A 27,406-nucleotide genomic window follows, 5' to 3' on the forward strand; every position below is an offset into this window, starting at 1 on the left:
TAGGATATTTTTAACTGCAGGACACAGGTAGGACACAGACACGGATTATTGCCATTTTGTGAGATTTTATTTGTTTATCACAAGTACAGTAAAAACAAAGGTATTTAAACTTTTATATAGTAAAATGATACATAACAGTGAATATTACCGATACATCCAGAATACAATGCACAGCTGTAATCAACAAAACCAGACCACCTTAAATATAAAAAATATATATTAATATTACACAGCCGTTAAATAATCTACAGACATCTTCAGCTATTAAAACTGCCGAGGTTTTCTTTCTTTGGAAATCCCAAGGCAGGTTTCTTTAAATTTTGAATTCACTGTGAAATGGCAGTGCTCTTATAACTGCTGCTAATTTACAGTTCTACAAGTGTGAAACATGAAAAAAAGACTTTAAAAAAGGGGGAACTACTTAGGCTTAGGGGGTGGACCGCGACAGTTACTAAATGCGTGCAATAATTTTGATGGTATCAGATTAAAAAATAGACTTCAGACTATAGTGCTTCTGTGCTGACTCTCTGACGAACACACACACACCTTTTTAAAAAAAAAAAAAAAAAAAAAAAAAAAAAAGTGCACATGAAATTGCAGAAGAAGCCATCCTCACGCAAAATTCAAGTTGTCCAATCATAAACGACCAGGTCCTCGGACGCTGATTGGTCTGACGCCACCGTCACATGTTATCGTTACGTGTATTCACAGAGACGTCTACGCTTCTTCTCGGTTCTTTCTACTTTTCATCAGAGGGGGCTTACGTACCGGCAAAAAAAAAAAAAAACCCTGCGCTTAGTAATGAACGCCGTGACATAAACGAAGCTCAGGAACTATCCAAGTCAAACACAAAAGCTCCTCAACCGAGCAATTCACAATGGTTTTAGAAACGATAGCAAAAATAATAAAAGTCCAGCTTCCAGCCTACCTCAAGAGGCTACCGCTGCCGGAGACCATCGGCGGATTTGTGAGGTTAACAGGTAATTAGCAGCTGCTGTGTTGAACTTCAGACAGTCCCGGGGTGATGAGTAGTAAACTCGTGCGGGACAGAGTTTTTTACTCCAGCTAGCTGCTTCTTCAAACGCTGCTTTAGTAATGTCGTGAAGAGCAGTCCTACAAAAACAGGGATTATGTCCCAGAGTGCTTCTTTGAGTCATGAAACAGCTAAGCGTAAATCTTTTGTGCTTGTCTGTGTGTGTGTCAAAGACAAAGTAATGACCTTAAGGTCGTGCTTGTTGGTTGTTTGCGTCTGTTTGAATGTTCAAACACTCGTGATAATAACCACGAATTCGTTATAAGTTTACAAACATTGTGTTTTTGTAAGTGAAGTCCTGTGAATGGTGTGATGCTAATTGCTAATTACCTGCATATCAATTTTTTTTAATTATCCTGCTCATTCGAGCACTGGCCAAACTGTACTTTTGTGAAAAGCAAGTTTTAAACACACTTGTTTTATTTTGCACCATATGATCATCTGGTGGCGCTCCTGCAGAAGCTTTTAAATTATTTTGAATAAATCATCAGCGTCTGAGACTCTCTCGGGGCCCGTTTTGCATACTAACCTACTACCCTGTGGTCCCAGCTGCGCTGACTCTTTCAGGCTGTTCTGTGAACTCTTAACATCACACTTAGTATCTGCTGAACCAGTTTAACTGAGAACCGAAATGCTGAATTTTGGCAAGTCTTGCGCAGTTTAAATATAGGAACGGAAGAAGTAAACCAGGGCTTCATAAAGTCAATTCAAAACTTGATCTTTTGAGCCAGCATAGATCATTGAAAAGTTTTGGATTTGTGGATGAGGACGTTTAAAGTAAGGCATGTGTAGTTATAATACTTCTGAGTCTGCCTGAAGGAAGCATGTGCAGTTGATACTTTGTAGTATCATGATAGCTTGACCACAACACAATGAAAGGCACACAGTGTCATATGCACCCTTTGGTAATGGCATTTACATCACTAGCTAACCCTTGTGGAGAAAGTAAAACATTAATATAATGCCCATCTGAGAAGGCCTTCAACCAAAAACAACACTCTTCTTTTGGGAGATGGCGTTGGTTAATACTTACTGACAGGCTTAATATTAGTGGTTTTAAGTTAAAGCCTAGTTATGAAGGCCCTGCTAACTGTCAGTTTGTCCTAAGCAGAAAAGTGGGTCAGTTCATATTAGATGACGGTGCATAGCCATTCTCCCACATGCAAAGACATCCCTTTTGAACTGCGTACAATTTGTTAAAAGGATTATGGATTAGAAATGCCCCATTAGGCATCAGAATCCTTTTAACCCGCATAAGGGTATTATCAAAAGTTGGGGTCTGACACAGTGCTAATAGTGAAATTACACAGCTGTCTTTAATCCCGACTGTGTCTTCACCATGTATGGTGGAGCATAAGGCGGGTTTTCCCAGAGCACTTTTAAGGTCTCGGTGTGGCATTTCCCCTGGTAGCTGTTGGTGTGATATGACACTCAAGTTGGATCGAGTGTAATAATACATTAGTTTTGCAGATCGGACACAAGCTATACAAGAAATGTGGACCTGAGAATCTGCCTGCTTCCACGTTGATCCACATTTTTAGCGTACATACACTTTTTTTTTTTTTTTTACACTAAGATTTCTCTTATGTATTATTTATGTAAAATTATGCTTATAACTCCATACTGGTACTCAGGTTGTTGCACTCTGCTTATCGTATTATTTTATTACTTGTTATTCTTTTTCGTTTAAAAAAAACAATTTATTTATTACTTTTTAAAAACATTTGTTTGCTTGTTAGGTTTTTTTTCCCCCCATTATTCTGTCTCTTTTTGCTCCGGGACCATGTGTATATAATTTTGTTCCACCTCATGTTAACATATGATGCAAATTACAATAAAGCTCATTGAATAAACTGCATAAATAAGGCTTGACTGGCTCACTAATGAGTTCATCAGAATGAGGAAGAGTGTACGGAAATGCACACAGCACTGTTGAAGATATGTTTTTGTCACACTTGACTGACAGTGCAAAATTTAGTTGAGGTCGGTTGATTTATATAGCACCAAATCACAATAATAGTATAATTGTGTATTATGTCGTAAAGACCCCATAATGAAAGAAAGAAACACACTTGAAACGGTAGTGATAGAGTAAAAACGTTTCTTATGTATACATTGCATACGAGTACTAGTACTGGATCATCAACATATGATACATTTCCTGTCAGTTGGTTTCATCTCTAATCTGAATAGCCAGTAGTAAATGCCAGTTTTAGGACCATAGAATCCAGTTCAACATTGTATGCTTGTTTTTCTTCTTTAGCTAATGTGTGTATGTTGTTTATGCTATAATATCGATAGTGTCTGAGTGGCTCCGGTTGCTTCCTCTTCTGGGCATCTTGGCTTTGCTCGGCTATCTCACCATTCGCCCCTTTCTGCCTAAGAAGAAGAAGCAGAGGGACAGCCTGATCAATCTGAAGATCCAGAAAGAGAACCCAAAAGTGGTCAATGAGATAGACATTGAGGACCTGAACAGCGCAAATGTGTGTTACTGTCGCTGCTGGCGCTCCAAAACTGTAAGTCTGTTAGTATTTTCTGAAGTACACCGTTAGTAAACCTAAATATTGTTTACACAGACTGCAGGATACATTTGTTATCCACATTATTATTATTATTATTATAGCTTGTGATTTATTGAGCTGGGACAAGTGTTTGGGCATTCTACTTCTTGCTGATCAGTTAATATTGTTTCCTGTTTTAGTTTCCTGTATGCGACAAGTCACACTTAAAGCACAACGAGCTGACTGGAGACAACGTGGGACCGCTCATACTTAAAAAGAAGATACTATAATTGACCACTGATCAGATTTTTTTTCTCTAAACAGTTTTTCTTGCTTTTGTCTTGGTGTTATATTTACTTAAAAATAGAAACCACACTCTGTTTGAAAGCTACCTTTTGGATACTTTAATGATAGTTTGCAATAAGGAAAGTTTTTAAAAAAGAAAAAAAGAGTAACTTTGTTTTTGTGTGGGCCTTTTTGTTCATTTTTCACGTTTGTTGTTTAACAGAGGAGCAGTTTTATTTGACTGGGACCACTTTGAGGGGGAAACTTGAAACATGACTGCATAATTGCAGTGACTTTATGATGCATTTATCTAATGTGAGGCCATCAGGGGAGCGGTTTTGCAGATAAATATCTGTTTAAATGGAGTCCTCAAAACTAGTCTGACCTTCCTTCATTTTGGATGATATTGGACAGCTTTTTTTTTTCCTTCTCCTTTTTCTTTAATTCCTTTATTTTGTTTGCTTCAGATATGTGTGCCAAATACTAACATTTGCATACTTAATGGATGTGACATTTTAAGTTATTGTGTATATGGGAAGCTACTTATTCTTTAAATCTGTTCTACTCATAGCCTTTAAATGTTGAGTTTTACATTTTGTATTCAGTTCTGTTGCCTTAAGACATTTCAAACCACAAAGTAATTTCAAGATCGTGTTTCACTAAACTTTCAAGGTTTGAAAATGTCTGTTTCCTTAAGCTCTTGTCATATCTGTATGAAGTTGTCTTGGAAAATTTTCTTCATTATAACTATCAAATCTGCATTTTGTCTTTTTTTACAGTATAACTGTTCATGAGCTTTGCAAGATAACAGTGTGAATTTATTCATGCTAGATGTAGAAATAAAGAGAATTTTGACATCTTTAATGTTTGTTAAATTAATGAGATGTGTCATGTTGTCTGCTTGTCACCTTTGGAAATAAAAGGTCTGTAAGGTACTGAGAGAATGCTTTTTAAGCGGTTATGTTTATCATTTTAATATATTTTTTAAGTCAGTTTTTCAGGCAATGGTGGTAACTGAAGGGAGCTACAATACAAGAGTGACTTTTCAGAGGTAGACTTCATGCCAATCCAACAAACATTGACCTGTTAGTATTCAGAACAAGTCTTTTTATTGGCACTAGAAGGTTGAAGTTGCCATAGTCATTTGTGTGTCATAAAAATCTTTAAATGTGGAAAAATCATCTGATTCACTAGACAACTGATAATTTTGGCCTTTTGGAAGCATAAATGTTGTTGGATCACCATTGATCTTCTCATATCATGAATGTCTACTAATTTTACAGCAGTCTATCTAGTAGAGGCATTTGTTCCAGGCCCACACTGATGGCCTTTCCCACAGACCCTCACTAGAAGCGCACCGCTAGTGTGACCAGAAAGGAAACTGCTCACACAACACTTGAATAATTTAAGCTTTTACTGCAGCAATGTTAAAGATGGGCAGTAAATTTACTTTTACATAGTATTTGGGTAAAATGAAAAAAATTCTGGAAAAACAATCATAAATAGCTGCTATTACGAAATCTTTTAAGGGAGGTCATAAATGAAAACAAGACATTTCATGTTACACCAGATACATTCTGCAATTTAAAAAAAACTAATATTGAAAAATCTATATTTCTTCAATTATAAAATGTTGGATTCATACAGTTTTGTAAATATAGACATGATCACACTGGCTGACATTTAGCAGCATCGTACTTATACTAAAATATTATCAATTACACATCTTTCCCTGACTCTTTGCAAACTACGCAACTGATCTCACCATACTGACAGAGGGCTAATATGCATACACAAATCAAAGTAAACAAACACAGCATGAAGATGTAGGATGCCTAAAACTTACATGTGGTTTTACAGTGTAGTCTACTCATAGCAATAAAAATTGCTTATCAACAACATCCCAAAACGTTCTCTGTCTCCCACGAAGAAAGCTGCTTTACTTTGACCTTTCAAGTCAAAGTAAAGCAGCTTTCTTACTGGTAATCCAATCAAGAACAGTGGAAAAATTCTGGATTTAGTGAATATGACAAGATCCTTTTAAAAGTATAAACCATTTCTATACCTTGAAAACAATATGATTTTTTTTTCCAGACAGTGCAATGTGCATCATTTGTTTGCAGTGTTAGGCCTGGAAATCACCAGATGCTATAAATACAAAATGATTCACGTGTTCCTGCAAGACTGCGAACACAGAGAGCTGAACAACAGAGACACAGCGAGGGCCACTCGGTGGCCAAAGAGAAGTTCAAATATCTGAGGTGTGAGGAGTTTCTTTAATTCTCCTCTCTCACTTGACATCAGAGTGTACTTTCATAGGTAATGGGAGTTTCATTGTCATCTTGATCTCCTGCTGCAGTGCCTAAGAAAGAGGAAGAAGAGACAGGGAGGAAAAAAATAATAAGACTGAGAAAATGAAAGATTTAAAAAATGAAACTAGCTGCACTTTTTGCACTGTGAATAAATGTATTTACATGAACACAATACCACTGTTGTGTGCCTGTAAAAAAATCATGAAGCTGCTGAATGACACAGTGGCCCAAGCTATGCAAATCATTATGTCATAAGGGTGTAGCAGGGAAAATATTAGAAAAGGAAAGGATACTCACTACTCAAACACACCTAGTTAGGTTAGCAAAGGTTGCTGAGCAGAGCTTGAATTTTCAAAAGAAAGACTTTACATACCTAGGAAGAAAGCTGATAAACTTGGTTTGACTCGCTCACCGCTGACTGGGTTCTCTGGCTTTTGCAGCAGGCGAGGTCCACACAGCCCTATGATAAGTGCACCTACAGGGGCTGTGAGAAGGATGGCGAGCACAGCCACAGTCAGCACATCCATGCCGTATTTCTGCAGCTGCTTGTCATCCTTTGTCCTCGCCATGTCCAAAGCTGTGGATCCTATAGCTGCCTGACAGAGACAAGCCAAGATGTGGCACAACCCCACAGACTTCAAAGACATTTAATGCATATGCTTTTCATTCAAAGGTTTGCTAAGGAGACATACCTGCACTGTTGCTTTAGGCATCCATGCTAGGGCTATGAACACTTTTTCCTTTATGCTAAAGCCCGCAAACAACACACAGACGAAGGTGAACCCTACTCTAACCAGCAGACCAATGAGGAGAGAGGCTATACCCAGACCTAGAGACATGTAGAGACAAAAGTCATACAAGGACAACAATATTATATGTACACCATATAAATCGCCCCCCCCATGCAAAACAACCATGTCAAAAGTTATTTAGTAAACTGCTATAGCTGTAAAGTGCTAACAAATACAGAGGGATTAGTATTTACAGGACAGGAAGAAGCATCACATCTCTCACATTGCCTCTTTCTTTGGGTTATGCAAATATATTTTCATACACAGAGTAATATTTGAATTTTTCACAGTGATAACAGCCATCTCGCTGTGGGTTATTTTGAAGGCTGTTTGTGTGTGTGTGTCTGTTTATCTCACCAACTGTGTGTCCCTCCAACTCAGAGACTCGAATCTCAGCTCCAATCAGTCCAAAGAGAAGAGGCTGAAACACATCCCACGCCCACCCTATCACTTCTTCCACACATGCCTAAGGACAAAGAATGCAGGACATGTTCACTGTTCATATTTAATTACAAATATATAACAACCAAGTAGTTTAGAATAAATTAAGTCAGGTTTTGGACAGTTAGCCTCGTTCAAATTCACCTCCAAAGTCAGAAAACTGCAAACAGACGTACTGATGTACTGTAGTTATTAGATGCATTATTTTCACCTTTTCTGTCCCCCAGCCGAGGCCAGCCAGGAATGCCAGCACCAAGGTGCACAGGCCTCCAGAGCCAGGAAAGCCTGCCACACCGCTGCCAAACACAGCAAAAACAGACAGACCCAGCACCAAGAAGGAACGCTTCATCACCAAGTGTTTCTAGAAGAAATAGTTAACATTAACAGTAGGTTTCTAGATTACAATATGCAATATTTAACAAATAATAGCTCTAAGGTCTATAAGAAATCATTTGCAAAGAAGCTAGGACGTGTTGGTTCACAGCACTTTCACTTTTGATGAAGAAATCAATCAATATGTAATCTAAATACATAATATACATAATATTGAGGTTTTTAAACAACACATGCTGCCATTGAGATGACAGTAAGAGTCCTTGGGCTAAACTGGCCTGCTTCGTCCAAATCCGTCCCCATTAAAAACATGTGGCACATTCTGATGTAAAAAGGGCAAAATGAGCACATTAAAAATAAAACCTTTCACATCTGATACTTTTTCAGTTAACAGGGTTAAAATCTGCAGTTTTATTCTTATGTTTCCTATTTACGCACTACCCCAAACTTTTTTATGGAAAAAGGGTTATACTTTTGTGGAGATATCATCTGAATTTCAGGAGCGGGACCACTCCTCCTTCATGCCCCCTCTGGCCTCAGGCTATAAAAGCCCCCCTTCTCCAATAGGGGAGGGGGGGGAGCATGTTCTCATTTTCATGCCCCCCCACCGCCCCCCTCTTTTCTTTACTCTCTTCTCCTGTCTTCTCCTCTCTTCCTTTCCTCCCTTTATTTCTCGTTAGTACAGGGGGTTCTGCCCGGCCCGAGAGCCGTCGCCAGTCCCCTTCAAGGCCTTCCCCAAACCGCAGCACTAATCACACTCCCTCATCCCTCATTGCTCATCGTTACCAAGGGAGTGGTCCCTGCTAATGAATTATCCATACAAGCTTTCCCTGGCTGTTACTTTACTGATGTGCTCATAGGCTATGGTGTCAGTTATGAGTGATGAGACAACAGTAAAACAGGCTCTTGTCATCTTGACTGGTGTACCTGGTCAACACTAGGGAAGTACTGGATGAGAAAACCAAGAAGAATCCCAGCAACCATCCCTCCTGCCACCTCCAGCACCCCCCTGAGGATGTTGTACCAAGTTGAACCTAGAAGAATCAATCGAAACAAACATTTGTGAAATTGTGAATTTCTAAAATATTTTAATTTGCCAGTTCAGAAACAAGTCTTTCTAACTAATGCAGCTCAATACAGAAGCCAGCAAACACTCAAAGTATATATTGTACACTTTATTTAGTGTAGGCTTAACATGTTGGACATTTTGGCATCTACAGTTTGAGTGCTGTTGAATTACACCACAATAGAAAGAGTGTTGCAGCAATACAAAGATAACCCTGTAAAAAATTCAGATTCTGCCATATATAATGAACTGGTGCCAGAACTCTGTATTAAGAGTAATCAGCACGCTCACACCCTCTGGTGACATCTTTACAAACTACAGCAAAAAGTTATTTTCTTCTATGCGTCTCTCTTTGGGAGATAAGGTGCTGTTGTGTGTCAAAAGCAAAACAAAGCAATAAATCCATCAATTCTTGTTTTCCTCTCACGGCTCCACACATGTAAACGCACAGGGCAGAGATTACCTGTGGCAAAGGCTATGCCCAAGCATGTTGTGAATCCTGTGATCGCAAGAATGTCATCAAAGCTGCCTGCAGCCATCAGCAGGGTGGGGATGCCCTTCTCTACACCGTAACCGTCCTTCTGCAGCAGGAGCATGGAGGGAACCACCACTGCTGGAGACACAGCTCCTAGCACGAAGCTGCAACGTGGAGAACATAGAGGGTTCATTCATTCACTGATAAATGAAAAACTCCTGGGCAAGCTTTACAAACATTTGGTAAGAATTTATTATACCATAGTTAATAAATGGTAAATGAGTTTTTAAGCAAACAAATAGTTATTGTATTGTGAAGAAGATGACATTATAATAGATTGTTTTTTTGTCTGCTAATCATTAATAATTTAAAACTTGCTTGTATGTCATTAGTTTGTGTAATAATTATTTTAAGAAACATTCTGTTCTTGTATCAATGCTCATAAAATGCATTTAAACGACACGATGATACTAAACATGTTATATAATATAATATTTGATCATGATAATCAGACATTACTTTACTTTTATAGTAATTGTGTTACTGTTCAATTGAGAAACATATTGCCTAACATTTATTTAGCTATACATTTACCATTCAACAATGTTTATTATGACGTCTTACCATTTGGGTAGAAGCAAAAGGAAAAGTTTGAGCTGACTAATGTAAAGTGGAATTAGTAGAAAAAGATTTCTGTGGTTATGAACAGCTAACAGGGCCTTCTTTCTACTAAGTCATCCATTAACCACAACATGTAACACAAGAAGAACAAGCTATCTAGATGTAAAACCAGAGCTTCTTGTTTTTTTACAAATACTAATGCTCCACTTAATATCCTCAATGCTGATGAAGCAGATATGCATCTTATTTAAATTTCAGTTTTTGTGATGTTCTTCATGTAAACATGTTCCTTATAACTGCAGTTTTTTGTTTTGTTTTTTTGCAGTGTTAGCTTTAATTTATCACAAAGTAAGATTTGACCTTCATTCAGCTCTCTAAAGTCTGGTTGCATTGGGCCCTAGTCACACAGGCCTTGAGACCAATCAAGGACTTCCTAGCAGCTACCAGTCGCTGGGATTAAAATGTCTATTCCCTGACCAAGAAGATTTAAAAGTTGTGCCTTTTGAAATGTGTTGGTCTCAGTAGCAATGGACAATCATCCTCCCTTTCTGGTTTGTTTCAGGCTTTTTTTGAATGTTTCACTACCACTTGGCAAGTAGTTTGCAGCAATGTCAACATCTTTCATGCCAGTTACAGGTAGCCATGTCAATCTGCTAGCGATCACAGCAATTTCTGGGGCAGCACCTTCTTTGCGACCGATTTCACCCAGCGAGTCACCAAATACAAATTTTGTGTTTGTGACACACCTGGGGATCACGAATGAAACAGTAATTTTAAAGTATGTGTATAGATTTGCCATAGACATCAATCAATGGTGATTTTGGTTATGAAGTTGAAAAATAAGAGCTGGGTACAGAGCAAGTGAGAGTAGTGTTGTATTTACCCAAGGATGAAGCCCCACACCCAGGGCAAGCCCATGAGGAAGTGAGAGATCACAGCTACGGTACAAGCCTCTATCAAGCACGGCCCAGCTGCCACACGTATACACACAGCTTTTAGTTTCCTTAGAGCCTGATAACAGACACACACATCAAACAAGTTATTAGGTTCTGCCAATCACTACAAAAAGCTTTAACAAGCATATTTAGTAGTACTGAATGATGAGGTAAATAACTGACTAAAACATGAACAGATTCTTCCTGTCATTTCTTAACCTCCGAGGACCTGGCATCCACATATGTGGGCATCACATTTTGGGTTCTCTAGACCAAAATACTAAATTTTGCTGTTGAAGGGCCTGATATCCACTTACGAGGTTATTATACTACCACCGTTTTATCGAAATTTAAAGCGAATGTCCTCATATGTGGATCTCATTTTTCTCAGAAACAAAAATAAGGTAAAAAAAATAATCTTGTTATTCTTTGTTTTTACGTTCATCAGGTCTCAATCAGCCCAAATGGCAAAGAGAAATTAAAAATGCATGCCATGAAAGAGTTTGGGTCTTAGAAGGTTTAATTAACTCTTCTTTTAACTACTTTAACCACTTCAACCAATGACATAGCTATCAGTGACAATACTATTTGCACCAGTATAACAAGTGAAAAGAGATGAGATTAACATATAATTACTGCATTTCTACCTCTCAATGCCGATGTTAAGCTTGTATAGTATCTAGCATACCGTGGGATCCAACCCTAGACCAGCTCTGGCCAGAATGACAGCCAGAGCAATGTTCCTGAGAGATGCAGACCATTTGAAGTCAATGTACACTCCATCTGTAACAACTGGAATGTTCCTCAGCAGGAAGCCCATGAGCAGCATACCTGAAGCAAAGCACAAGTGAGGGTGAGAAAGAGGAAAGCTGATCCTTATTACCATGAAGGTTTGTTTATTCTTTGAAGCTTTCTTTCATGTTGCTACAGAGAAAAAAAAAAAAAAAAAACACAAGCTCACCGGTTGCTTTTTGAACACAGGGTGTTAGAATCAGATACTCTGCAAACTGAATGTTGAAACCCTAACACCAGAAGTTTCAACAATCCACAACCTCTTCTAAAACGTCTTGACTCGGATAATTGTTCGAGTCAAATAACGCAACATTAGTATTATTTAATTACATTTTCTTTATGAACCAATACAACATAGATAACAATGACACCATCTAAAAAAGCAGTAGAAAGGTTAGATTTCGGATCTACAGAGAAAGTCTTATGCTATAATAAGTGGGGGGGGGGAAAAAACAAAAAAAAAACAAAAAAAAAACAAAAAAAAAAAAACACATGATGCACATATTCTAATGGGTTGCCAGACAAATATTCTACCATGGAAGCTAAGCACCATCCTCTAACTTTTATAACAGCATTCTAGTTAGTGGTTTATTGAAAGACTAGACAAACCAGAAACCTAACTGTTAAGCAAAGCTCCTTTTTGAAGACTTACTGAAAATGAAAAAACATGAATGAGATGTTTAAAGATACAAACGTCTACCCCTCCCTATAATGTTATCAACTAAACAAGGAGTGGTTACAGTTTCCTTGATGTTTATCAAGGAAATTGATCAAATGAGAGTCACATCACATCATGACAATGCACAGTGCAAATAACTCTTCTGATGATCAGCACTTTTTCACCCCCTGAAAACTAGCAGCACAATTGGCATCTTTTCAAGCCAAAGGTGCCACAATAATCTTTGCTGTGTAAAAATACAACAAAGAGATGCAAAACACAAAATCCAGAACATCAACGGACAACATGATTTTTAACTTTTCACATGGATAAACTTACAGTAACTTGACAACCTCAAGCCAATGAAAAGTTTCTCAAAGAAATTCAACCTTAGTCCTAGATGATGTAGAACAGGGGTGGGGAACCCCAGGCCTCAAGGACCAGTGTCCTGCAGGTTTTAGATATCAACCTGGGTCAACACACCTAAATCAATGACTAGTTCATTACCAGGCCTCTGGAGAACTTCAAGACATGCTGAGGAGGTAATTTAGCCATATGAATCAGCTGTGTTGGATGAAGGACACATCTAAAACCTGTGGGACACCAGCCCTTGAGGCCTGGAGTTCCCCAACCCTGATGTAGAACATACGTACGTTACGTATAATAAGTAGTATTCAGTTTTCAATTTAAGGATACAGGTTTTTTGGTATTGTTTTTTTTCTAAACACGCAGAAATATGTACTGTCACCTGACTTCCCTCTCACCCTCAGCAGGGATCATCAGTTGACCTCACTGTTGCCAACATACAAACAACGACAAAGCTTTAACACAGGACTTTTTTTCAAAAAGCTTCTAGATAAAAATATACAGACAGCACTGCAGCACTACTAGGTCTTACTCCCCAGCGAGAGCTCAGTTCAGAGAGTGAAGCAAACCTCTTTTTGTATAGTTCAGTGAGCTGCAGGATGAGTTGCCAAGATTGAGGATGAGCACCATGTGAGATAAGAACATGAAGTTATTCCAGGAACAGCCATACTGCCACCGTGCATTGCATAATCATGTATGAGTGTCCTTGGAAATGCGGTTTTGAGAAACTTTACCTGCATGCTGACATAACTACAAACAGTTTAACAAATACTGATGTCTATCATGCACAAAAAAGACAAATAACAAGGTTAATACCCATTTGTAGGTATCACGAATCCATTAAGGCAGCCTGTTAGCAAATGCTCATGGCATGTATGCACTTTTATGTCATAAATGACACAGTGCTCCATTATCAATAACTGAACCCAAACATTAAAACTGTATGTGCTTTACAAATATGGAAGTTTAACAATCACAAATCCTACAACTAGGCATGCACCAATGTTTAAAATGACATTTTTTTTAATTCAATTTTATTTCATTTATATACATTGAAATAACAACAACAGTCCTTATATTCTAAGCTAAAGACCCCAACAAGACAAAAACCTCAACAATGATAAACACCTATGAGCAAGCATTTGGAAACAGTGGGAAGGGAAAAAAACCCTTTTAACAGGAAGAAAGCAGGACCAGCGCACATGGCTGGGGTTGAGGTTTCACTTTCTTTTATGCTATCCCCTATTGTTTGAGAGAAACAAAAAACAGTGTGATAAAAAGCTTTTAGCTGCATGAGGAAGAACACCGGATGCCCTTCACGATCCAGTCCCAATGAAATTTGTGCTTGATTCTAGTTTTCAAAGTCATTATCTTTTACTTCTTGGGCAAATCTGTACACCACTACACTATGGAGCAATGCCAATGCCAGTTAACATGGCTAATATCAGTTAGAACTATATATCACTCTGATGGATAAATCTGTGTAGATATATATATATGGACTAAATACTTAGATTAACATACCAGTGTCACCATAAAAAGTCAAAGCGCCAGATTTTCTGTCTTACCAAGGAGTGGTGGGAAAGGTGGAAGTTTGGGCAGACGAATGAGAGACACCAATTTTCCACCAACAACTGCACAGATGAAGAGTATTGTAATGCCAAAGAGGTTTCCTCCTGGGAGACATTCGTCCTCTGTGATTGACCAAACCACTCCAAAGAGCACAACTGCCAAAAGAACTAGAGAGAACAGGGAATTATGGGGCTGCATTCCTCAGGTAGTTCAATAACTACTGTATATTCATGATCTGCAGTTTTTACACATTCTTGGATGGAAACATACAACAAATGTGCTTTGGAGGACAAATCAGCCTCCTTTTTTACCTTTGGTAATAAGGGAGGCGAAAAAGCCTCTTGGCGGACAGGGGCAAAATCTTCGCAGCAAAGGACAACAGACCACTGGTGGATCTGTGTTGGTACCGGCGTCCACTACGGGGTTACGAGGAATAAAATAAGTGGTCTCCTCTGTTACATTTGGACTTGAGCAGCGACGTACCACCACCTGGATCTGGCTCACATTTAGGTGCTTTAAAAGAAGGATCACGACATGGAGCAGGTCAGTGTTCACATTGCAGGGTGGACAAGCTGTTCTGCTAGATGACCTAGCACATTTCTAAAGGCAGCGCATAACAGATGACAAATAAATATGAAATGTGCAGATTAGTGTGCAAATTCGAATTTACTGCTCAACTCGCCATAACATATAGTATAATAACATAAGCATAAATGCAGCATTAACATAACTAGCTAAATAGTGGTACATGTTTCTGGATTATATTTACTATGTCTTAGTTTGCACATCTTCAGTCAGAAGGATACCAGCAGTTTTGCAGAGGCATGCCACATCCTAAGTTTACAGACTGCTATACACTTGCGAAATGAACGGTTTTGATATGCCCTATAAACTGATAACAATTTCACAGAGTTGCTCAAGGGGTTATATTGGCTCAAAGTTGGGAGAATTCCTTGAACTGGTTTACAATTCTTTCTCAGAGGAAAAATTTAAAGGGAAAAAAAAAAACAAAAAACCATCAATAAGGCGACGGTATTAATTTTAATGAACAATATATACAACACAGAATCATTAAATAGAACAACAGGTGTAAAAAATTATTAGCAGTAAAATACTAAACCTCCACATGGTTTGGCACAGGCAAAGGAATTCTGTCCAATAGTGGGCTGGGAGCTGGACTAGGCACTGGACTGGGTGCAGGACTCAGGTCCGGGTTTGCAGGTTTCTGCTGGGTGTCCTCCATGGCGGTTGCCTACAGTCTTTCTGGTCCACTCTTGTATCACAAGACATCAAGCTGAGGGGTGGGGTTAGCCATCAGTGGGCTGTTCTTTTACTTTTGGCATGTCCACCCCTATCCACAGGTTTCCATTCATACAATAGGTTTTTATCAGTAAGAAAAAACAAAAAAAAACAAACAGTATCAGTGGTGCTGGTACAAATATTGACATAATGTGAAATGATATGGTTAAATCTCCTACATGGGCATAATTGACTAAACACATGAGTGTTTGGTGTTTAAAAGAAATGGATTTCATTACATTTCACAAATACTGCATAGTACAAGCTATAACGTGTGCAAGCAGCGATCTATCAGGCTAATACACAGGTGGACACATGGGACTGTTGTGGAGAGCTGCTGTAACCTCCACATCAGTCCCAGTCTCTCGCAGTGTTGCCAACTTAGCGACTTTGTCGCTATATTTAGCGAGTTTTCAGACCCCTTAGCGACTTTTTACTAAAAAAAAGTCGCTAAAAAAAGACGTGAAAGCGCGTATCGCTTTTACTCTCAACAAGCAGCGGGTGCTGTAACGCAGTCAGTTCTTCTTTTACTCTTATGCTGTTTTGTGGATCAGGTTTAAAACTACTTATAAACACACACACACACACACACACACACGCAAAGTAACTCCACCAGAGTGCCTATTTCGGGTCACTTTTGCCGGTCCAAGCCCGGGTAAAGGAGCAGGGTTGGAATTGTGACATTACAAAAAACAATAATTGCTAAAAGAAATTTAATTTGTAGTTTTAAATAAATTCTAAATGCATTTAGGACGTTTTTTGCTCACTTTATGTCTCGTCCACCATGATATTTCTCTCTCCAGCAGCGTAGGTTACAATTACATTAGCATGACCAATTATGCAAATTAAGTGATGACGTCATTTAGCGACTTCTAGGACAACCAATAGCGATTTTCCTTACTGAGGAGTTGGCAACACTGGTCTCTCGTTCTGTGTGCTGTATGTACTATAAAAATGTGAGTGACTTGTCAACGTTTGTGTATAACACAGTGTAAACCATTTTATGGTGTTTTGGTGGTTACAAGTACCACATACACAGGAACGCCAAGCAGACGCTACTACAATGTTTTGAAACTTGCTTTTAGCGAGCGACAGACGTCCTGTTAATCCAATTGTAAGCAAACCCCGCTAATCAATGCTTACAGCTACACCATATGGCATAGTAGCTAGCGTTAGCTCAAGTAGGTAGGTTACAGAGCGCGGATGCTAAAGCAAGTAGGTTAACGTGCAGCTGTCAACGGCAACAACCCGCTCGCACTGGTATCACTAAACCTAGGCACCTAGTTTGTCAACTATCGCCAGCAAGTCTTCGAGATATAGGGGTGTATCCGTGTTTCATTCACTGTAAACACGTGTATGGCCAAAGCATAGAAGAAACTTTTGGCCATACTATTCAAGTGGTTTCACTAGCTGTGGTTCCATTATCAGACATGACCCACTCCTGGGTGTGCACTATCGCCAGCTACCGCCTCTCCTTCCGTCACTAGCTATTTTTTCGTTTAATATGGGAGCGTTTCGCAAATATCTGTGGATTACAGCGTTTAGGCTGTGCACAATACGGTTTCATGTCCTATTGCTAAAGTCAAACAACGACCCTAATTTCTTTAAACGTTAAATTGACAGCCGAGGTTTTCTAACTTCGGTTTATACAATCAAGCTGGATTTTACTTTTCAGTCAACTGGACCAGCAAGTATGGGGGCTAGTTTAATCTCCACCACTCTGACAGCTGGTTCTTGTCCGATATTTGATGTCCTACTGTCCAGTAGCTCCTTATGCCTGTGTACCTCCTATTAAAAGCTGACAGTGCACCCACCCTTTTATGCAGGTAGCTAGCAAGCGACCGCCTCTGACAAAAATGACCTAATAATTATAGAAGAAAAAACGCGCTCACCTCATATCGTAAACACCAGAGCGTGCGGGCTGTCTGTGGCAGCTTTTCTCGTAGCCCTGCAGCAGATGCACCAGCTGGTACATGAGGAATGAGGCGGATTAGTGACTGCCAAGCAAGTATGTAGCGTCCACAACGGTGCATGGAGAACTTGGGTTACTTGGAAAACTGGTTTGCTTAACATCTTGCACATAGCTTTTGTTTCACTATTATGCACAGAGTAATGCACAGTAATGGAAAACGGGAAAGGTTTAAAGTTGATTACACACTTCTGTACATTATTTATCGTTTGAATTTAGGATGACAAATATATTTGCAGCATAGGTTTCAGTTGCAAAACAAGACATTTTTCCATAAAATATGCAATATTACTGATATTTTTTCTTAATTTATAATAATAATTTTTAAAAATTATCCATTTATGACAACTTTATTTGAATTCAAGGCTTGGATTCCACTTCTGTAATGATGTAGTCCTTCCAGTTTCCTCACAGTCTCCAACCTCCATCGATGATGTGCTCTGTCCCAGTCACATAGGCTGACTGTGGAGGGCCCAGACAGTTTAAAAACACTGGTAAATTACTTTACTGACAAAATACAGCTTTCTCTAGGTATGTGCATTCCTATGATACCTACACTGTATTCATACTATTATTATACCTCCTGAATTACATCTGTGCAAGCACTCACCTCATCTGAGGCCAGGTATACGCACAGGTGTGCAACCTCTTCGGCTGTGCACAGCCTGCCAGTTTTCTGTCTTGCCATAAAGTCTTTATAAGCCTGTAAATGAGTTATAATTGGATCATTTATTATCTTCATCATCCAGTCATCATTATTTAACATTGTGTAAATAAAAATAACATATAACACATAGTACATGAATCACGCAGGCATTACTGTCAGGTTGGCGAAAATGTACATCAAAGCCTGCAATACCTGTTCTGGGTTGGGCTGAGCCTGGATCCTACCCCTCAGTGATGGAGTATCAACAGTCCCTACAGAAATAGAAAGAGAGCAAGCCTAATGAAATGTTTATTAAAAGACAAGAGTTAGTTAAGAAATTATGGTCTTTGGCTAAATGAACATTTTTCTATTAATAAGTATTAAATACGATTGGGTTGGACTTGCATGTGATGTATATAAATAATCAAAATAAAAGTATACACAGCATCTTTTTAGACTGGCTCTTAAGCCAGTGTCCGCTAACATGAAACAACCTTCAGCTAAAAAAACCCATCAATTTAGTTTAATTTCAAGGATGTTTACAGTATACTTTGAGTATCACTGAGGAAGACTAAAAACACATGGTGATATGGTGATTTGTTGCACTGTGTTCTAACCTTACCAGGACAAACACAGTTACAGCGAATGCCTTGCTCAATGAAATCCGCAGCTATGGACTTGGTGAGCCCAATCACTGCAGCCTTGGAGGTACTATAAACACACCTGTTAACAACGCCTGTGTTGAGGAAACACATCTGTCACTCACACACAGCCATACGCAGGCAAAGCATTTATCTGAGATAAGAGGATTGCAAAGACTGGCCAAACTTCAAAGACATCGTGTCCCTTTAAGTAGGAATAGTTCTACAAGCAACTGCAATTTAAAAAAAAAAAAAAAAAAAAATCTGAGGAAGATCGTTTACCTTTTATGCTTGATGCAACAGATGCCATGTTAATAATGTTTCCCGACTTCTTTGCCAACATCTAAAATGACAAATGGCATATTAACAGAATTGTTTTGTTGAATCAAGATTAAAACTACACAAAGTAATGAAAAGTGCAGAGATCTGCGCTTAAGGTACAGTTTGGCAGTTTGGTTAGTTTGCAGCTAAAGCAGGATTAGTAGCTGAGCAGTCCCCACCCATCATGTCATGGGTTCACAGTGGTACAGTTAATGCAGCTAATCCAACAACGGATGAGAACAAAATTAAAGGCATATGTCACACTATTATCGGTAGCACCTATTACATTCACGGGATAAATGGTGTTAAGGGTTTGGTGAAGTGGCCAAAAGTCACCTTAGGCAAGAAAGCCTTGCTCATCAGGTACATGCTCCACACATTGACATTCATTGTGAAGTCCCAGTCATCCTCTTCACAATCCAAGATGGTGCCATGATGCACAAATCTGTGTACAAGCACAGACATTTAGTGAAAAATAGCCTCATCTAATAACTTTAGACAGCATTAATATGACAATTTGGACAAACAGTGAGATACAAGTGACAATATCTGTACCTAATAACTTAATCAAAACCAGAGTGGTAAACTACTGCCATTTCAAGATAAAACTCAAAGGTGATAATGTAGAAGAAACCTGTTAATAAAATTGAGAAAAAGGGGAGAGGGGGTTATGTATGTATGTTATGGGGTTTTGGAAATGTAATTAAGTAGTAAGCAGGAGACAGATGGGTGAATTAGAAAAGTGTAACTTAAATTATTTTATCTTTTTTTCTCCTTTTGCGGTCACCACAGCAGATCATTCAACTGACATCACATCTTATTCCTAGCTTCCACCTATGTCTCACCAACACTGCATGTCCTCCTTCACTACATCCAAGAACCTCATCTGTGTCTTTTTTCCTCCTTGCTGGCAACATCCTCTGTCCACTGTCCCTCCTCTGCAAATCTCCAAACCATCTCAGCCTAGACTTTCTAACTCTGTCTCCAAACCGTTCGACCTGAGCTGTCCCTCTGATGTAGTCAGTTCTAATATTACCCATCCTGTTCACTCAAAAATCTGAGCATCTTTATTACCATCTTTTGAACCTTTTCTTTCACTCTTGCTGCTATCCTTCTGTCACAAATTACCCCTGACACTTGTCTCCAGCCACTCCATGCTCCTGCAATCTCTTCTTCACCTCTCTTGTGCACTGTCCATTGCTTTTGATGGTTGAACGCAGGTATTTAAACTGATCTACCTTCACTTGCATGTTCACCTTCCGACCTGTGTCCATCTAATTCACATGTATTTTGTCTTTAAATTATCATAGTCCACAGTATCTCCTGTCTGACCTCATCTGTCATCCTGTCCATCACCACTGCAAACAAGAAAGGGCTCAGAGCTGATCCCTAATGTAATCCCACCCTTACCCTGAACCCATCTGTCACTCCTACTGCACACCTTACCGCTGTCCTCTTACATGTCCTGCACCACCCTCACATACTTCTCCGTCTCTCCTGACTTCCTCATGGTTAAAAAGAATGACTTAATGTTTATTTGAAACTACAAGTAAAATGCACAGTGACTGCTGATTTAGGAATTCTGGTTTTGACATATTATTCTCAGTTTTCTACTTTAATCTGTTGTCAACAATAACTCACACAAATTCACTTCCAAAAATGGTGCAAATTACAGCTTTATTTGTTTTAAAAAGGTTACTTGATGTGGAACTTCTAAATACCATACATTTTGTTTTGTTTTTCCAAGAATTATGTAAGGTTTTTGTTTCTTCAGTAAATCAGAGAAATAAAAACTAATTTAAAAAGTACCCAGCAACGTTGAACAGAACATCTACATGGTCATGTTCCTTGGCCAGGGCTTCTACTTGGTCCTTCTTGGTCACGTCCACAACTTTGGTCCTGATCCCTGACAGCGAAAACAAACACAAGGACAGTTTAGATTATACTTGCACTGCTTTTGTCTTCATAATCGCTGGCTTTATTTTAGTGCATGAAATAATTCAAGGTATAGCAGCTTCATTTATCAATCATTTTCACAGTTACACAGCAAAACAATGGTCCTGGCTGCTATCTTCTTCAACATACATCTTCTCCTACTGGCCGCTCAGTGGCTCTGCAGAAAGCCAGTTAAGAGGGTGAAGTGCTCAGGCGTGATATCAGAAGAAAAATGTTGCTCATATCCTATTTATTTAAACCCATTTACTGCAGAGACCAGAATAAATAGAGATATGGTCCTCTTCTCACAGTCTTGAAGAAAAGACAATTAAAACCCATATAAAGCCTTTTAAAACTAATATATGATATGCACACAAGAAATGAGATAATCCGTTTTTTTTTCTTTTTAAAATTACCACAGTGCAATTTCAATTTCTCTAATAGAGATAAGTTAAACTTCACTCTGGGGAAAGCACAGGTGTTATGCATTTATACTAATTAGCTGCTTTGGCCAAAATGAGAGAAATTAGTAGAATGCATGCATTGCTTCTTCCACTTATCTGGTGCCGAGTTGTGGGTGCCAGCAACCTAAGCAGAGAACCTAGGTCCTAGGCTTTATAGGCTAAAACCTCCTCTCAGTCAGACAATCCCAGACAACCTCCCTCACGGTGCACCCAGGAGGCATCCTTGTCAGATGACGGAACCATCTCAACTGGCTCCTTTCGATGTGGATTAACCACGGTTTTAATCTAAGCCCCTCTTGAATAACTGAACTTCCCACCCTATCTCTAAGTACAAGCTATTTCAAAGTAATCAAAGTTTTAAAACTTTGCATCGAATAATTAAGTTGTGAAAGAACTTGAATGAAGGGATAGGAGTAAACTGGCATCCCTTTTGCAATGCCTCAAATAGCCAGAAGATGGCAGCCATAGATCAGCAGAGATGAAGCTTGCCTTGAATACCATCCAGCTCCTTCAGCTTTTCTCCATTTATGTCTGTGGCTGTGACGTGAGCTCCCTCCTTAGCAAATGCCTACAGTTCAAAAAAAAAAAAAAAAAAAATCAGTGTTCAGTTCCAAGTGGTTCCTCAATGTTCTACATGCTGTGATATAAAATTTAAGGAAAAATCTGCAATTATGATGATTGGTTATACCACAAAACCGAAAAGAGAAGGACACCGAACCACAGACACAACTGAGCAGGAATCTAAATTGCCGTACGAATGGACGAGGGCACTCCAACTACAGGGAATAATTCAGATAATCAATACCAATCAATATCTCATTATCAAGCATCTGAAAGCAGACTGTCAATATCCATCCACAGTTCCACAACTCTTCTGAAATCCATTCAACTTCCCATCAATAAGGCAGGTTTTTAAAGTGCAAATGGATTTGCACAAAAGACCCCTTATACCATTTGCATCTTTTAACTTTTCGGTTGAATTCCTCCAATAAAAACCCAGTTCACTGTAATACAAGGCACCTTTGCACACTTTAAGATCACTTGGAGGGAACAGATGTAGCAATGGTCCAATCCAGTGTGTGAGATTTTCAAGTGTGTCGTTATCTCTTTTGGCAAGAATATCCCTAAAGGACGGTCTTGAACCTTTGCTTCCATTAACTCAGGAATCACTATTACAGCAGTCATTTACAGGACATTAGGTGACATGCTTAAGTGTTTCTATACTTAAGGAAGTTGGAAGAAAAATTACATCACAGGACTTCTTAAAATCTTTAACTCTAAGCAGTATATCCTATATTAGTTCATTTATATTTAATGCTTATCAAAACATAAAGAGCACTGAATAAGTGCAATATTTAACTACTAAATAAACATTTTCTGCTGTGATTTAGAAGCCACTAAATCAGTGAGATGTTAAGAAGAAGATATTAAATGTTTTTACGATTGCTGCAGCACGTCCAATCCCCTGAGCAGCAGCGGACAGAACAATCACTTTCCCATCCAGGCGACCCATAGTTTACCTTCCACTGCTGCTGTGAACAAAACAAACAAAAGATTTGAGTAGAACAACACATTTATTTAGATAAATGCTTTCAGTCTTAATTTAAAAAGGTATATCAAGCATGTTTTTTACACAAATGTACAAATTTCTATACTTTAATTCGTGGTTTTCAGCAGTCCAGACATGCAAAGACATACATTCCCTGCTAATCTCTGAAAAGTGTGGTGCAATTCGTAATTTGGTTATATAACTGTGCAATCATTGACAGGCTTTCTTGGCAAAATGGTCTTTCAGTAAACTGCAGCATTTGATGGCAGCTAAGAGAGAACTCTTAAGTGACCCCACAAAACCACTTACGAAGAGGACTTGAATTCATTAGAAGCTTGCTGTAGTGTTAGGTTTAGCGCATTCAGTCACTAATAGTGACAAAGTCAGGCATTATAAATATTAATGTAAATTTTATTACTTGGCTCAAAATGATTGTAGCTTGTGGTAAAAAGGCCCTATTAACAAATGTGCTTTATCAGTGAGTCTGTCTTCCGCTTCCGGTACCAGCTTAAATTCAGTTCACAGAGTGCTGGTCCTTATTTACAATAATGTCACCCAACAAATTGGACAAGATCAGTACCATGGAACGTGCAGTGAAAGTTAGTAATTAGACCAAATATGACATGACACAGCCCAGAAATAATGCAATATGGCAGTTTCTCAGTCAAGGACTTAAAGATATGGAATAACATACAGCAATCACATCTGTCTATACAAAGTTCAGAGCACAAACGTTCTTATCATTTCATCAATATTACCAACATGAAGATGATATATTTATGAAGATTATTGTGGGCTTGTGAAAATACAAGAGGAAAAAAAGAGACCTCTACTCATGCTGGGCTATAGGAGGACAGCATGAGAACAGGAAACAAAAAAACTCCTCTGCACAGAAAGCACATAAATGTCCACAGTACAACATTATAGAGCACGTGACCAGCAACGGGGTTGGGTAGGGGATGAAGAGTAATCCCAGACAACACAGCAGCCATCCTGCCACTGCGCCGACTCTCCAGCGCGGGCCCAGACCCATCTCGTGTTCCCAGGAGGCAACAAGCATCGAAGGCATTGGAAGGGGAGGGGGGTTAGTATACTGACACCTGGTCTACACTCGTTTTTGTCACCCTTAAGAACGGCAACGTGCGCCAAAAGTGACGTTACAACTCTTGGTACCAGTTCCACTCTTTACTTTTGTTTCAACTTTTCATGCAGTCCTTGTTTTTTGTAACCTGCCGTGCACAAGATTGTCATTGTTGAATACACAAGTTTGCAAGAAGTTCAGAGCTCAGAGATGCCCAGGTTTTACACAGAGCTTAACAACTTGAAAATATTAAACTGTTCTGAGGAAAACTCTGCCATAGCTTTGTTTACTGTTTGGACTTCTCCTTTTGTATTAACAAAAGGAGAACAATAATATAAAATAATCCTCAATAGCAACATCTATAGTTCAAAAGCAGACATTGGTGAGTCCGGTAAACGGGCTCTTGTGATGTTGCAGTTCATACAAAACACAACCAAACCCTGGCCAAAAACAAGGCTTAAGGTTCTATAGAAGCTGCCAGAACAACTATGCAGTCCTGGTCTGACAAACTAGACCTGACAGCCAGACCTGGTTGTGTGCCTGAATCATGGAGGCCACGAACTATCCCGAAGCCTGGGCATGTACACTTGTCCTCCAGATTTATAATTCAGGGCCTGCTGCAGAATTTGGCTTCTGAAAAGTAAGCCAATTGAAAGATGCACACCAGTCTTGTGGCCAAGGATTAAGCATTGTAGGCCCCGCAGAGCGAATTAACAGTTCCTACAGTGCCTGTAAGGATGCTAAATGGTAAATGGCCTGCATTTGTATAGCGCTTTTCTAGTCCCCAAGGACCCCAAAGCGCTTCACACTACATTCAGTCATTCACACACAGTGGGGCCAGTGGGGCGCTGGGGCGCACTGACAGAGGTGAGGCTGCCGGACACTTGCGCCACCGGGCCCTCTGACCACCAGTAGGCAAACATAGGGTTAGTATCTTGCCCAAGGATATTTGGCATGGAGGCAGGAGGCAGCCTGGGATTGAACCACCGACCTTCTGATTAGTGGCTGACCTGCTCTGCCACCTGAGCTACAGCCACCCAAGGATGGATCCAATCCTAGTTAGCACTTGCCAAAGAATTCTTCATTTATATTTAATTCATAAAGACATGGCACTCTTTCTCTTGCGAGTGGTAACAGTCGATGTTGGGGCCTAACAGTTCTGGAGACTCCTAAGTTTTATCAATTTTTCCAGGAGAAGTTTAAAATTTTTGAAAATACTCGGAGTATTACTGAGCTAATACCATTGCCACAGGCAAATGAGGTGTGAACCTTTTCAAATATCCATAGCCTTGGTGAAGCTATAGAACAAAAACACTTCACACCACTCTGGTACCTCCGGTAAAAAAAACAAAAAAACAACTTTTCTTTTAAATAACCACAAAATGGCACACCATACCATGTGGGCTGCTGGGCACTGGTGAGCTGACCTGTCATAGGGACAGTTTAGCATTTGAATGAAGATTTCAACCAACCAGTGCAGGATTTCCACATTTTGCACTTCTGCATTGTCTTAAAGCAAACTGTAAAACTTTAACCTACCTATCAGTCTGCTGTTGCTCATTAAGTATTAACTCGTGTGTAAATCCTCACATGAGATAATGAAACACAATGTGACTCAAAAGAGAAATGACATTTTAAGCTTCACTGCTTACTGCTTGTGCCTGTTCTCAGTTCATTAGTCTTAGAAACAGTGCAGATTTTCAGTTACTGTGGCCATCTCAGACAAAGAAGAAAAAGCATCACCAGTACATCTGTGAAGGTTCTCAGTCATCCAGGTCATCGTAGTCAAAGGAGCTTGCAAAGAAAAGCGTCTGGACTTCTTTAAGTTACTTGAAAACTTCTTTAAGTTTTCAAGTAACTTAAAGAAGTCCAGACGCTTTTCTTTGCAAGCTCCTTTGACTGTCACCAGTACAACTATGGTGAATGTTGCGGCTCCTCCAACCTATGGCCGCGGCAGGCTAAACATGAGGACACCGATGACGCGCAACAATGAACACATAAAATACACTTCTGTACCATTTGCTCCTTTTATTCCACATGCAACTGTCCAATATACAAATCAGTGCCTGGGATTAACTATTAGACAAATGCACAGACTGCACAAACAAATAACTGCAACTCTCCAATAACTGCACTAACTACTATGCCAAATTACAACTTGGTCCATGGCATCAAATTAGTGCACAAATATACAAAAACCATCAAGTTCCAGTTAAAATACATCAAAATAATTCAAGCTGCGCTCAAGCTGCGGTCAACAGAAAGTTTTGCCTCATGCTCACCCTACCTTTCTGCTCATCAACATCAGGTGCTGTGAACAGGTGAGTGCAACCACATTTATCATCTACCACACCCATGAGACACGCCCCACACCCGTGCACCAACACAGTGAGTCCATTTAAACCACCCCACTTAGTCAAAAAGGAACTACTCATATGGCTCCTACAGTGAATTTGCAGTGTATCTAAGGATGTGCAGACAGGTATTACTAGAAACCATAATTTCCATAATTCCGTTGTACATGTACAATGACAATTAAGAGCTATTCTATTCTATTTGATTTTAAACTGAGATAGCATTAAGAAAAGATACAAAGGTGAGTGATATTGCTAGAATCTCCTGTCTTCTAAGTAGATTTGGATGGTTAAAAAAACCTCTAAATACAGTCCAGAAAATGTAACAATTCAAAGTAGCATTGAACTGTAATCGCTTTTCAAACACGTTAACCTGTAACTGCAGAAATGTCATTGATTGCCTAATTGGGACGTTGCATAACAGATTTTTTAAACGTGTGTAACCTACACAAACTTTACTTGCATCAGCTGCTCAAGCGCGATCAAACACACAGTAACGACTTTAACTGATGAGCATGTGCAGATGCTTTCTGTAGGTTGGACTGTTAGCTAACGTAAAGATTTTAGAAACTCACCCCTCTGCTCAGCTCCGACTTCGACAAGACGCACTCAACGTCAGAGTTCAGCGAGGCTGGACACGTGACACGCAGCTAGAACTCCTGTTGGTTCGAGACCAGGAAGTTCACACGAAGGGACAGGGTGCAATTTGAGAAGACTAGAAAGCAAGGGAGCACACCAACAAGGCTTTCTACTTTCAGACGTTTTTTTCACCCTTTAAAAAATTAAAGACATTAAGCTTTGTACGAACTTTTTAAATTGTTAAAATAAGCTCTCTTTTGAGTGTCCTTCGGGCTACTAATATTTAATATAGCCTTACTTAGTCGAGCTTTGTATAAGAATGTACATTAGATACAAATATTTTATTTGTAAGGACCAAGAAAAAAACAATATAAGAAAGATTTTTTT

At 39.2% G+C, this 27,406-nt stretch overlaps 3 protein-coding genes across 7 annotated transcripts; 1 reads left to right on the top strand and 2 right to left on the bottom strand.

Moving 5' to 3' along the window:
* Window positions 1–759: 759 nt before the first annotated feature.
* cisd2 (CDGSH iron sulfur domain 2) lies at window positions 760–6,198 on the top strand. The gene is made up of 3 exons (XM_085162804.1): window positions 760–980; window positions 3,335–3,549; window positions 3,735–6,198. The coding sequence occupies exons 1-3, from the start codon at window positions 878–880 to the stop codon at window positions 3,822–3,824; spliced, it is 408 nt and encodes a 135-aa protein (XP_085018930.1). The 5' UTR covers window positions 760–877; the 3' UTR covers window positions 3,825–6,198.
* On the bottom strand, window positions 3,978–15,426 carry LOC146516939 (sodium/hydrogen exchanger 9B2). Of its 3 annotated transcripts, none has more exons than XM_085162796.1 (12): window positions 15,302–15,426; window positions 14,493–14,694; window positions 14,178–14,348; window positions 11,482–11,624; window positions 10,742–10,869; window positions 9,226–9,401; window positions 8,624–8,730; window positions 7,575–7,724; window positions 7,280–7,388; window positions 6,824–6,960; window positions 6,544–6,727; window positions 3,978–6,181 (listed from the first exon to the last, which is right to left on the bottom strand). In XM_085162796.1, the coding sequence occupies exons 1-12, from the start codon at window positions 15,422–15,424 to the stop codon at window positions 6,120–6,122; spliced, it is 1,692 nt and encodes a 563-aa protein (XP_085018922.1). In that variant the 5' UTR covers window positions 15,425–15,426; the 3' UTR covers window positions 3,978–6,119. The 3 variants fall into 3 exon arrangements, with proteins under 3 accessions (XP_085018922.1, XP_085018921.1, XP_085018923.1); XM_085162795.1 differs by having other exon boundaries at window positions 6,505–6,727; XM_085162797.1 differs by lacking the exon at window positions 3,978–6,181 and having other exon boundaries at window positions 6,613–6,723.
* A 2,174-nt stretch (window positions 15,427–17,600) lies between these two features.
* On the bottom strand, window positions 17,601–27,142 carry bdh2 (3-hydroxybutyrate dehydrogenase, type 2). Of its 3 annotated transcripts, none has more exons than XM_085162801.1 (10): window positions 27,016–27,142; window positions 22,898–22,985; window positions 21,946–22,024; window positions 20,867–20,963; window positions 19,394–19,502; window positions 19,019–19,079; window positions 18,718–18,831; window positions 18,309–18,367; window positions 18,060–18,152; window positions 17,601–17,911 (listed from the first exon to the last, which is right to left on the bottom strand). In XM_085162801.1, the coding sequence occupies exons 2-10, from the start codon at window positions 22,967–22,969 to the stop codon at window positions 17,858–17,860; spliced, it is 738 nt and encodes a 245-aa protein (XP_085018927.1). In that variant the 5' UTR covers window positions 22,970–22,985; window positions 27,016–27,142; the 3' UTR covers window positions 17,601–17,857. The 3 variants fall into 3 exon arrangements, with proteins under 3 accessions (XP_085018927.1, XP_085018928.1, XP_085018929.1); XM_085162802.1 differs by having other exon boundaries at window positions 22,898–22,988; window positions 27,016–27,136; XM_085162803.1 differs by lacking the exon at window positions 27,016–27,142 and adding an exon at window positions 23,112–24,818.
* Window positions 27,143–27,406: the final 264 nt, after the last annotated feature.

The sequence above is a fragment of the Neolamprologus multifasciatus genome, chromosome 6, assembly GCF_963576455.1.
Source record: "Neolamprologus multifasciatus chromosome 6, fNeoMul1.2, whole genome shotgun sequence".
Lineage (NCBI taxonomy): Eukaryota > Metazoa > Chordata > Actinopteri > Cichliformes > Cichlidae > Neolamprologus > Neolamprologus multifasciatus.

Coding starts and splice junctions, on each gene's coding strand:
- cisd2 (XM_085162804.1), top strand. CDS start 878: ATGGTTTTAGAAACGATAGCAAAAATAATAAAAGTCCAGCTTCCAGCC. Junction 981..3,334: donor CGGATTTGTGAGGTTAACAG/GTAATTAGCAGC, acceptor TAATATCGATAG/TGTCTGAGTGGCTCCGGTTG. Junction 3,550..3,734: donor GCTGCTGGCGCTCCAAAACT/GTAAGTCTGTTA, acceptor TTCCTGTTTTAG/TTTCCTGTATGCGACAAGTC.
- LOC146516939 (XM_085162795.1), bottom strand. CDS start 15,424: ATGGAGGACACCCAGCAGAAACCTGCAAACCCGGACCTGAGTCCTGCA. Junction 7,725..8,623: donor ACTTCCCTAGTGTTGACCAG/GTACACCAGTCA, acceptor TATTTCTTCTAG/AAACACTTGGTGATGAAGCG. Junction 7,389..7,574: donor TCGGCTGGGGGACAGAAAAG/GTGAAAATAATG, acceptor CTTTGTCCTTAG/GCATGTGTGGAAGAAGTGAT.
- bdh2 (XM_085162801.1), bottom strand. CDS start 22,969: ATGGGTCGCCTGGATGGGAAAGTGATTGTTCTGTCCGCTGCTGCTCAG. Junction 20,964..21,945: donor GGAGCTGGATGGTATTCAAG/GCAAGCTTCATC, acceptor TTTCGCTGTCAG/GGATCAGGACCAAAGTTGTG. Junction 19,080..19,393: donor GCAAGGCTTTCTTGCCTAAG/GTGACTTTTGGC, acceptor TTGTCATTTTAG/ATGTTGGCAAAGAAGTCGGG.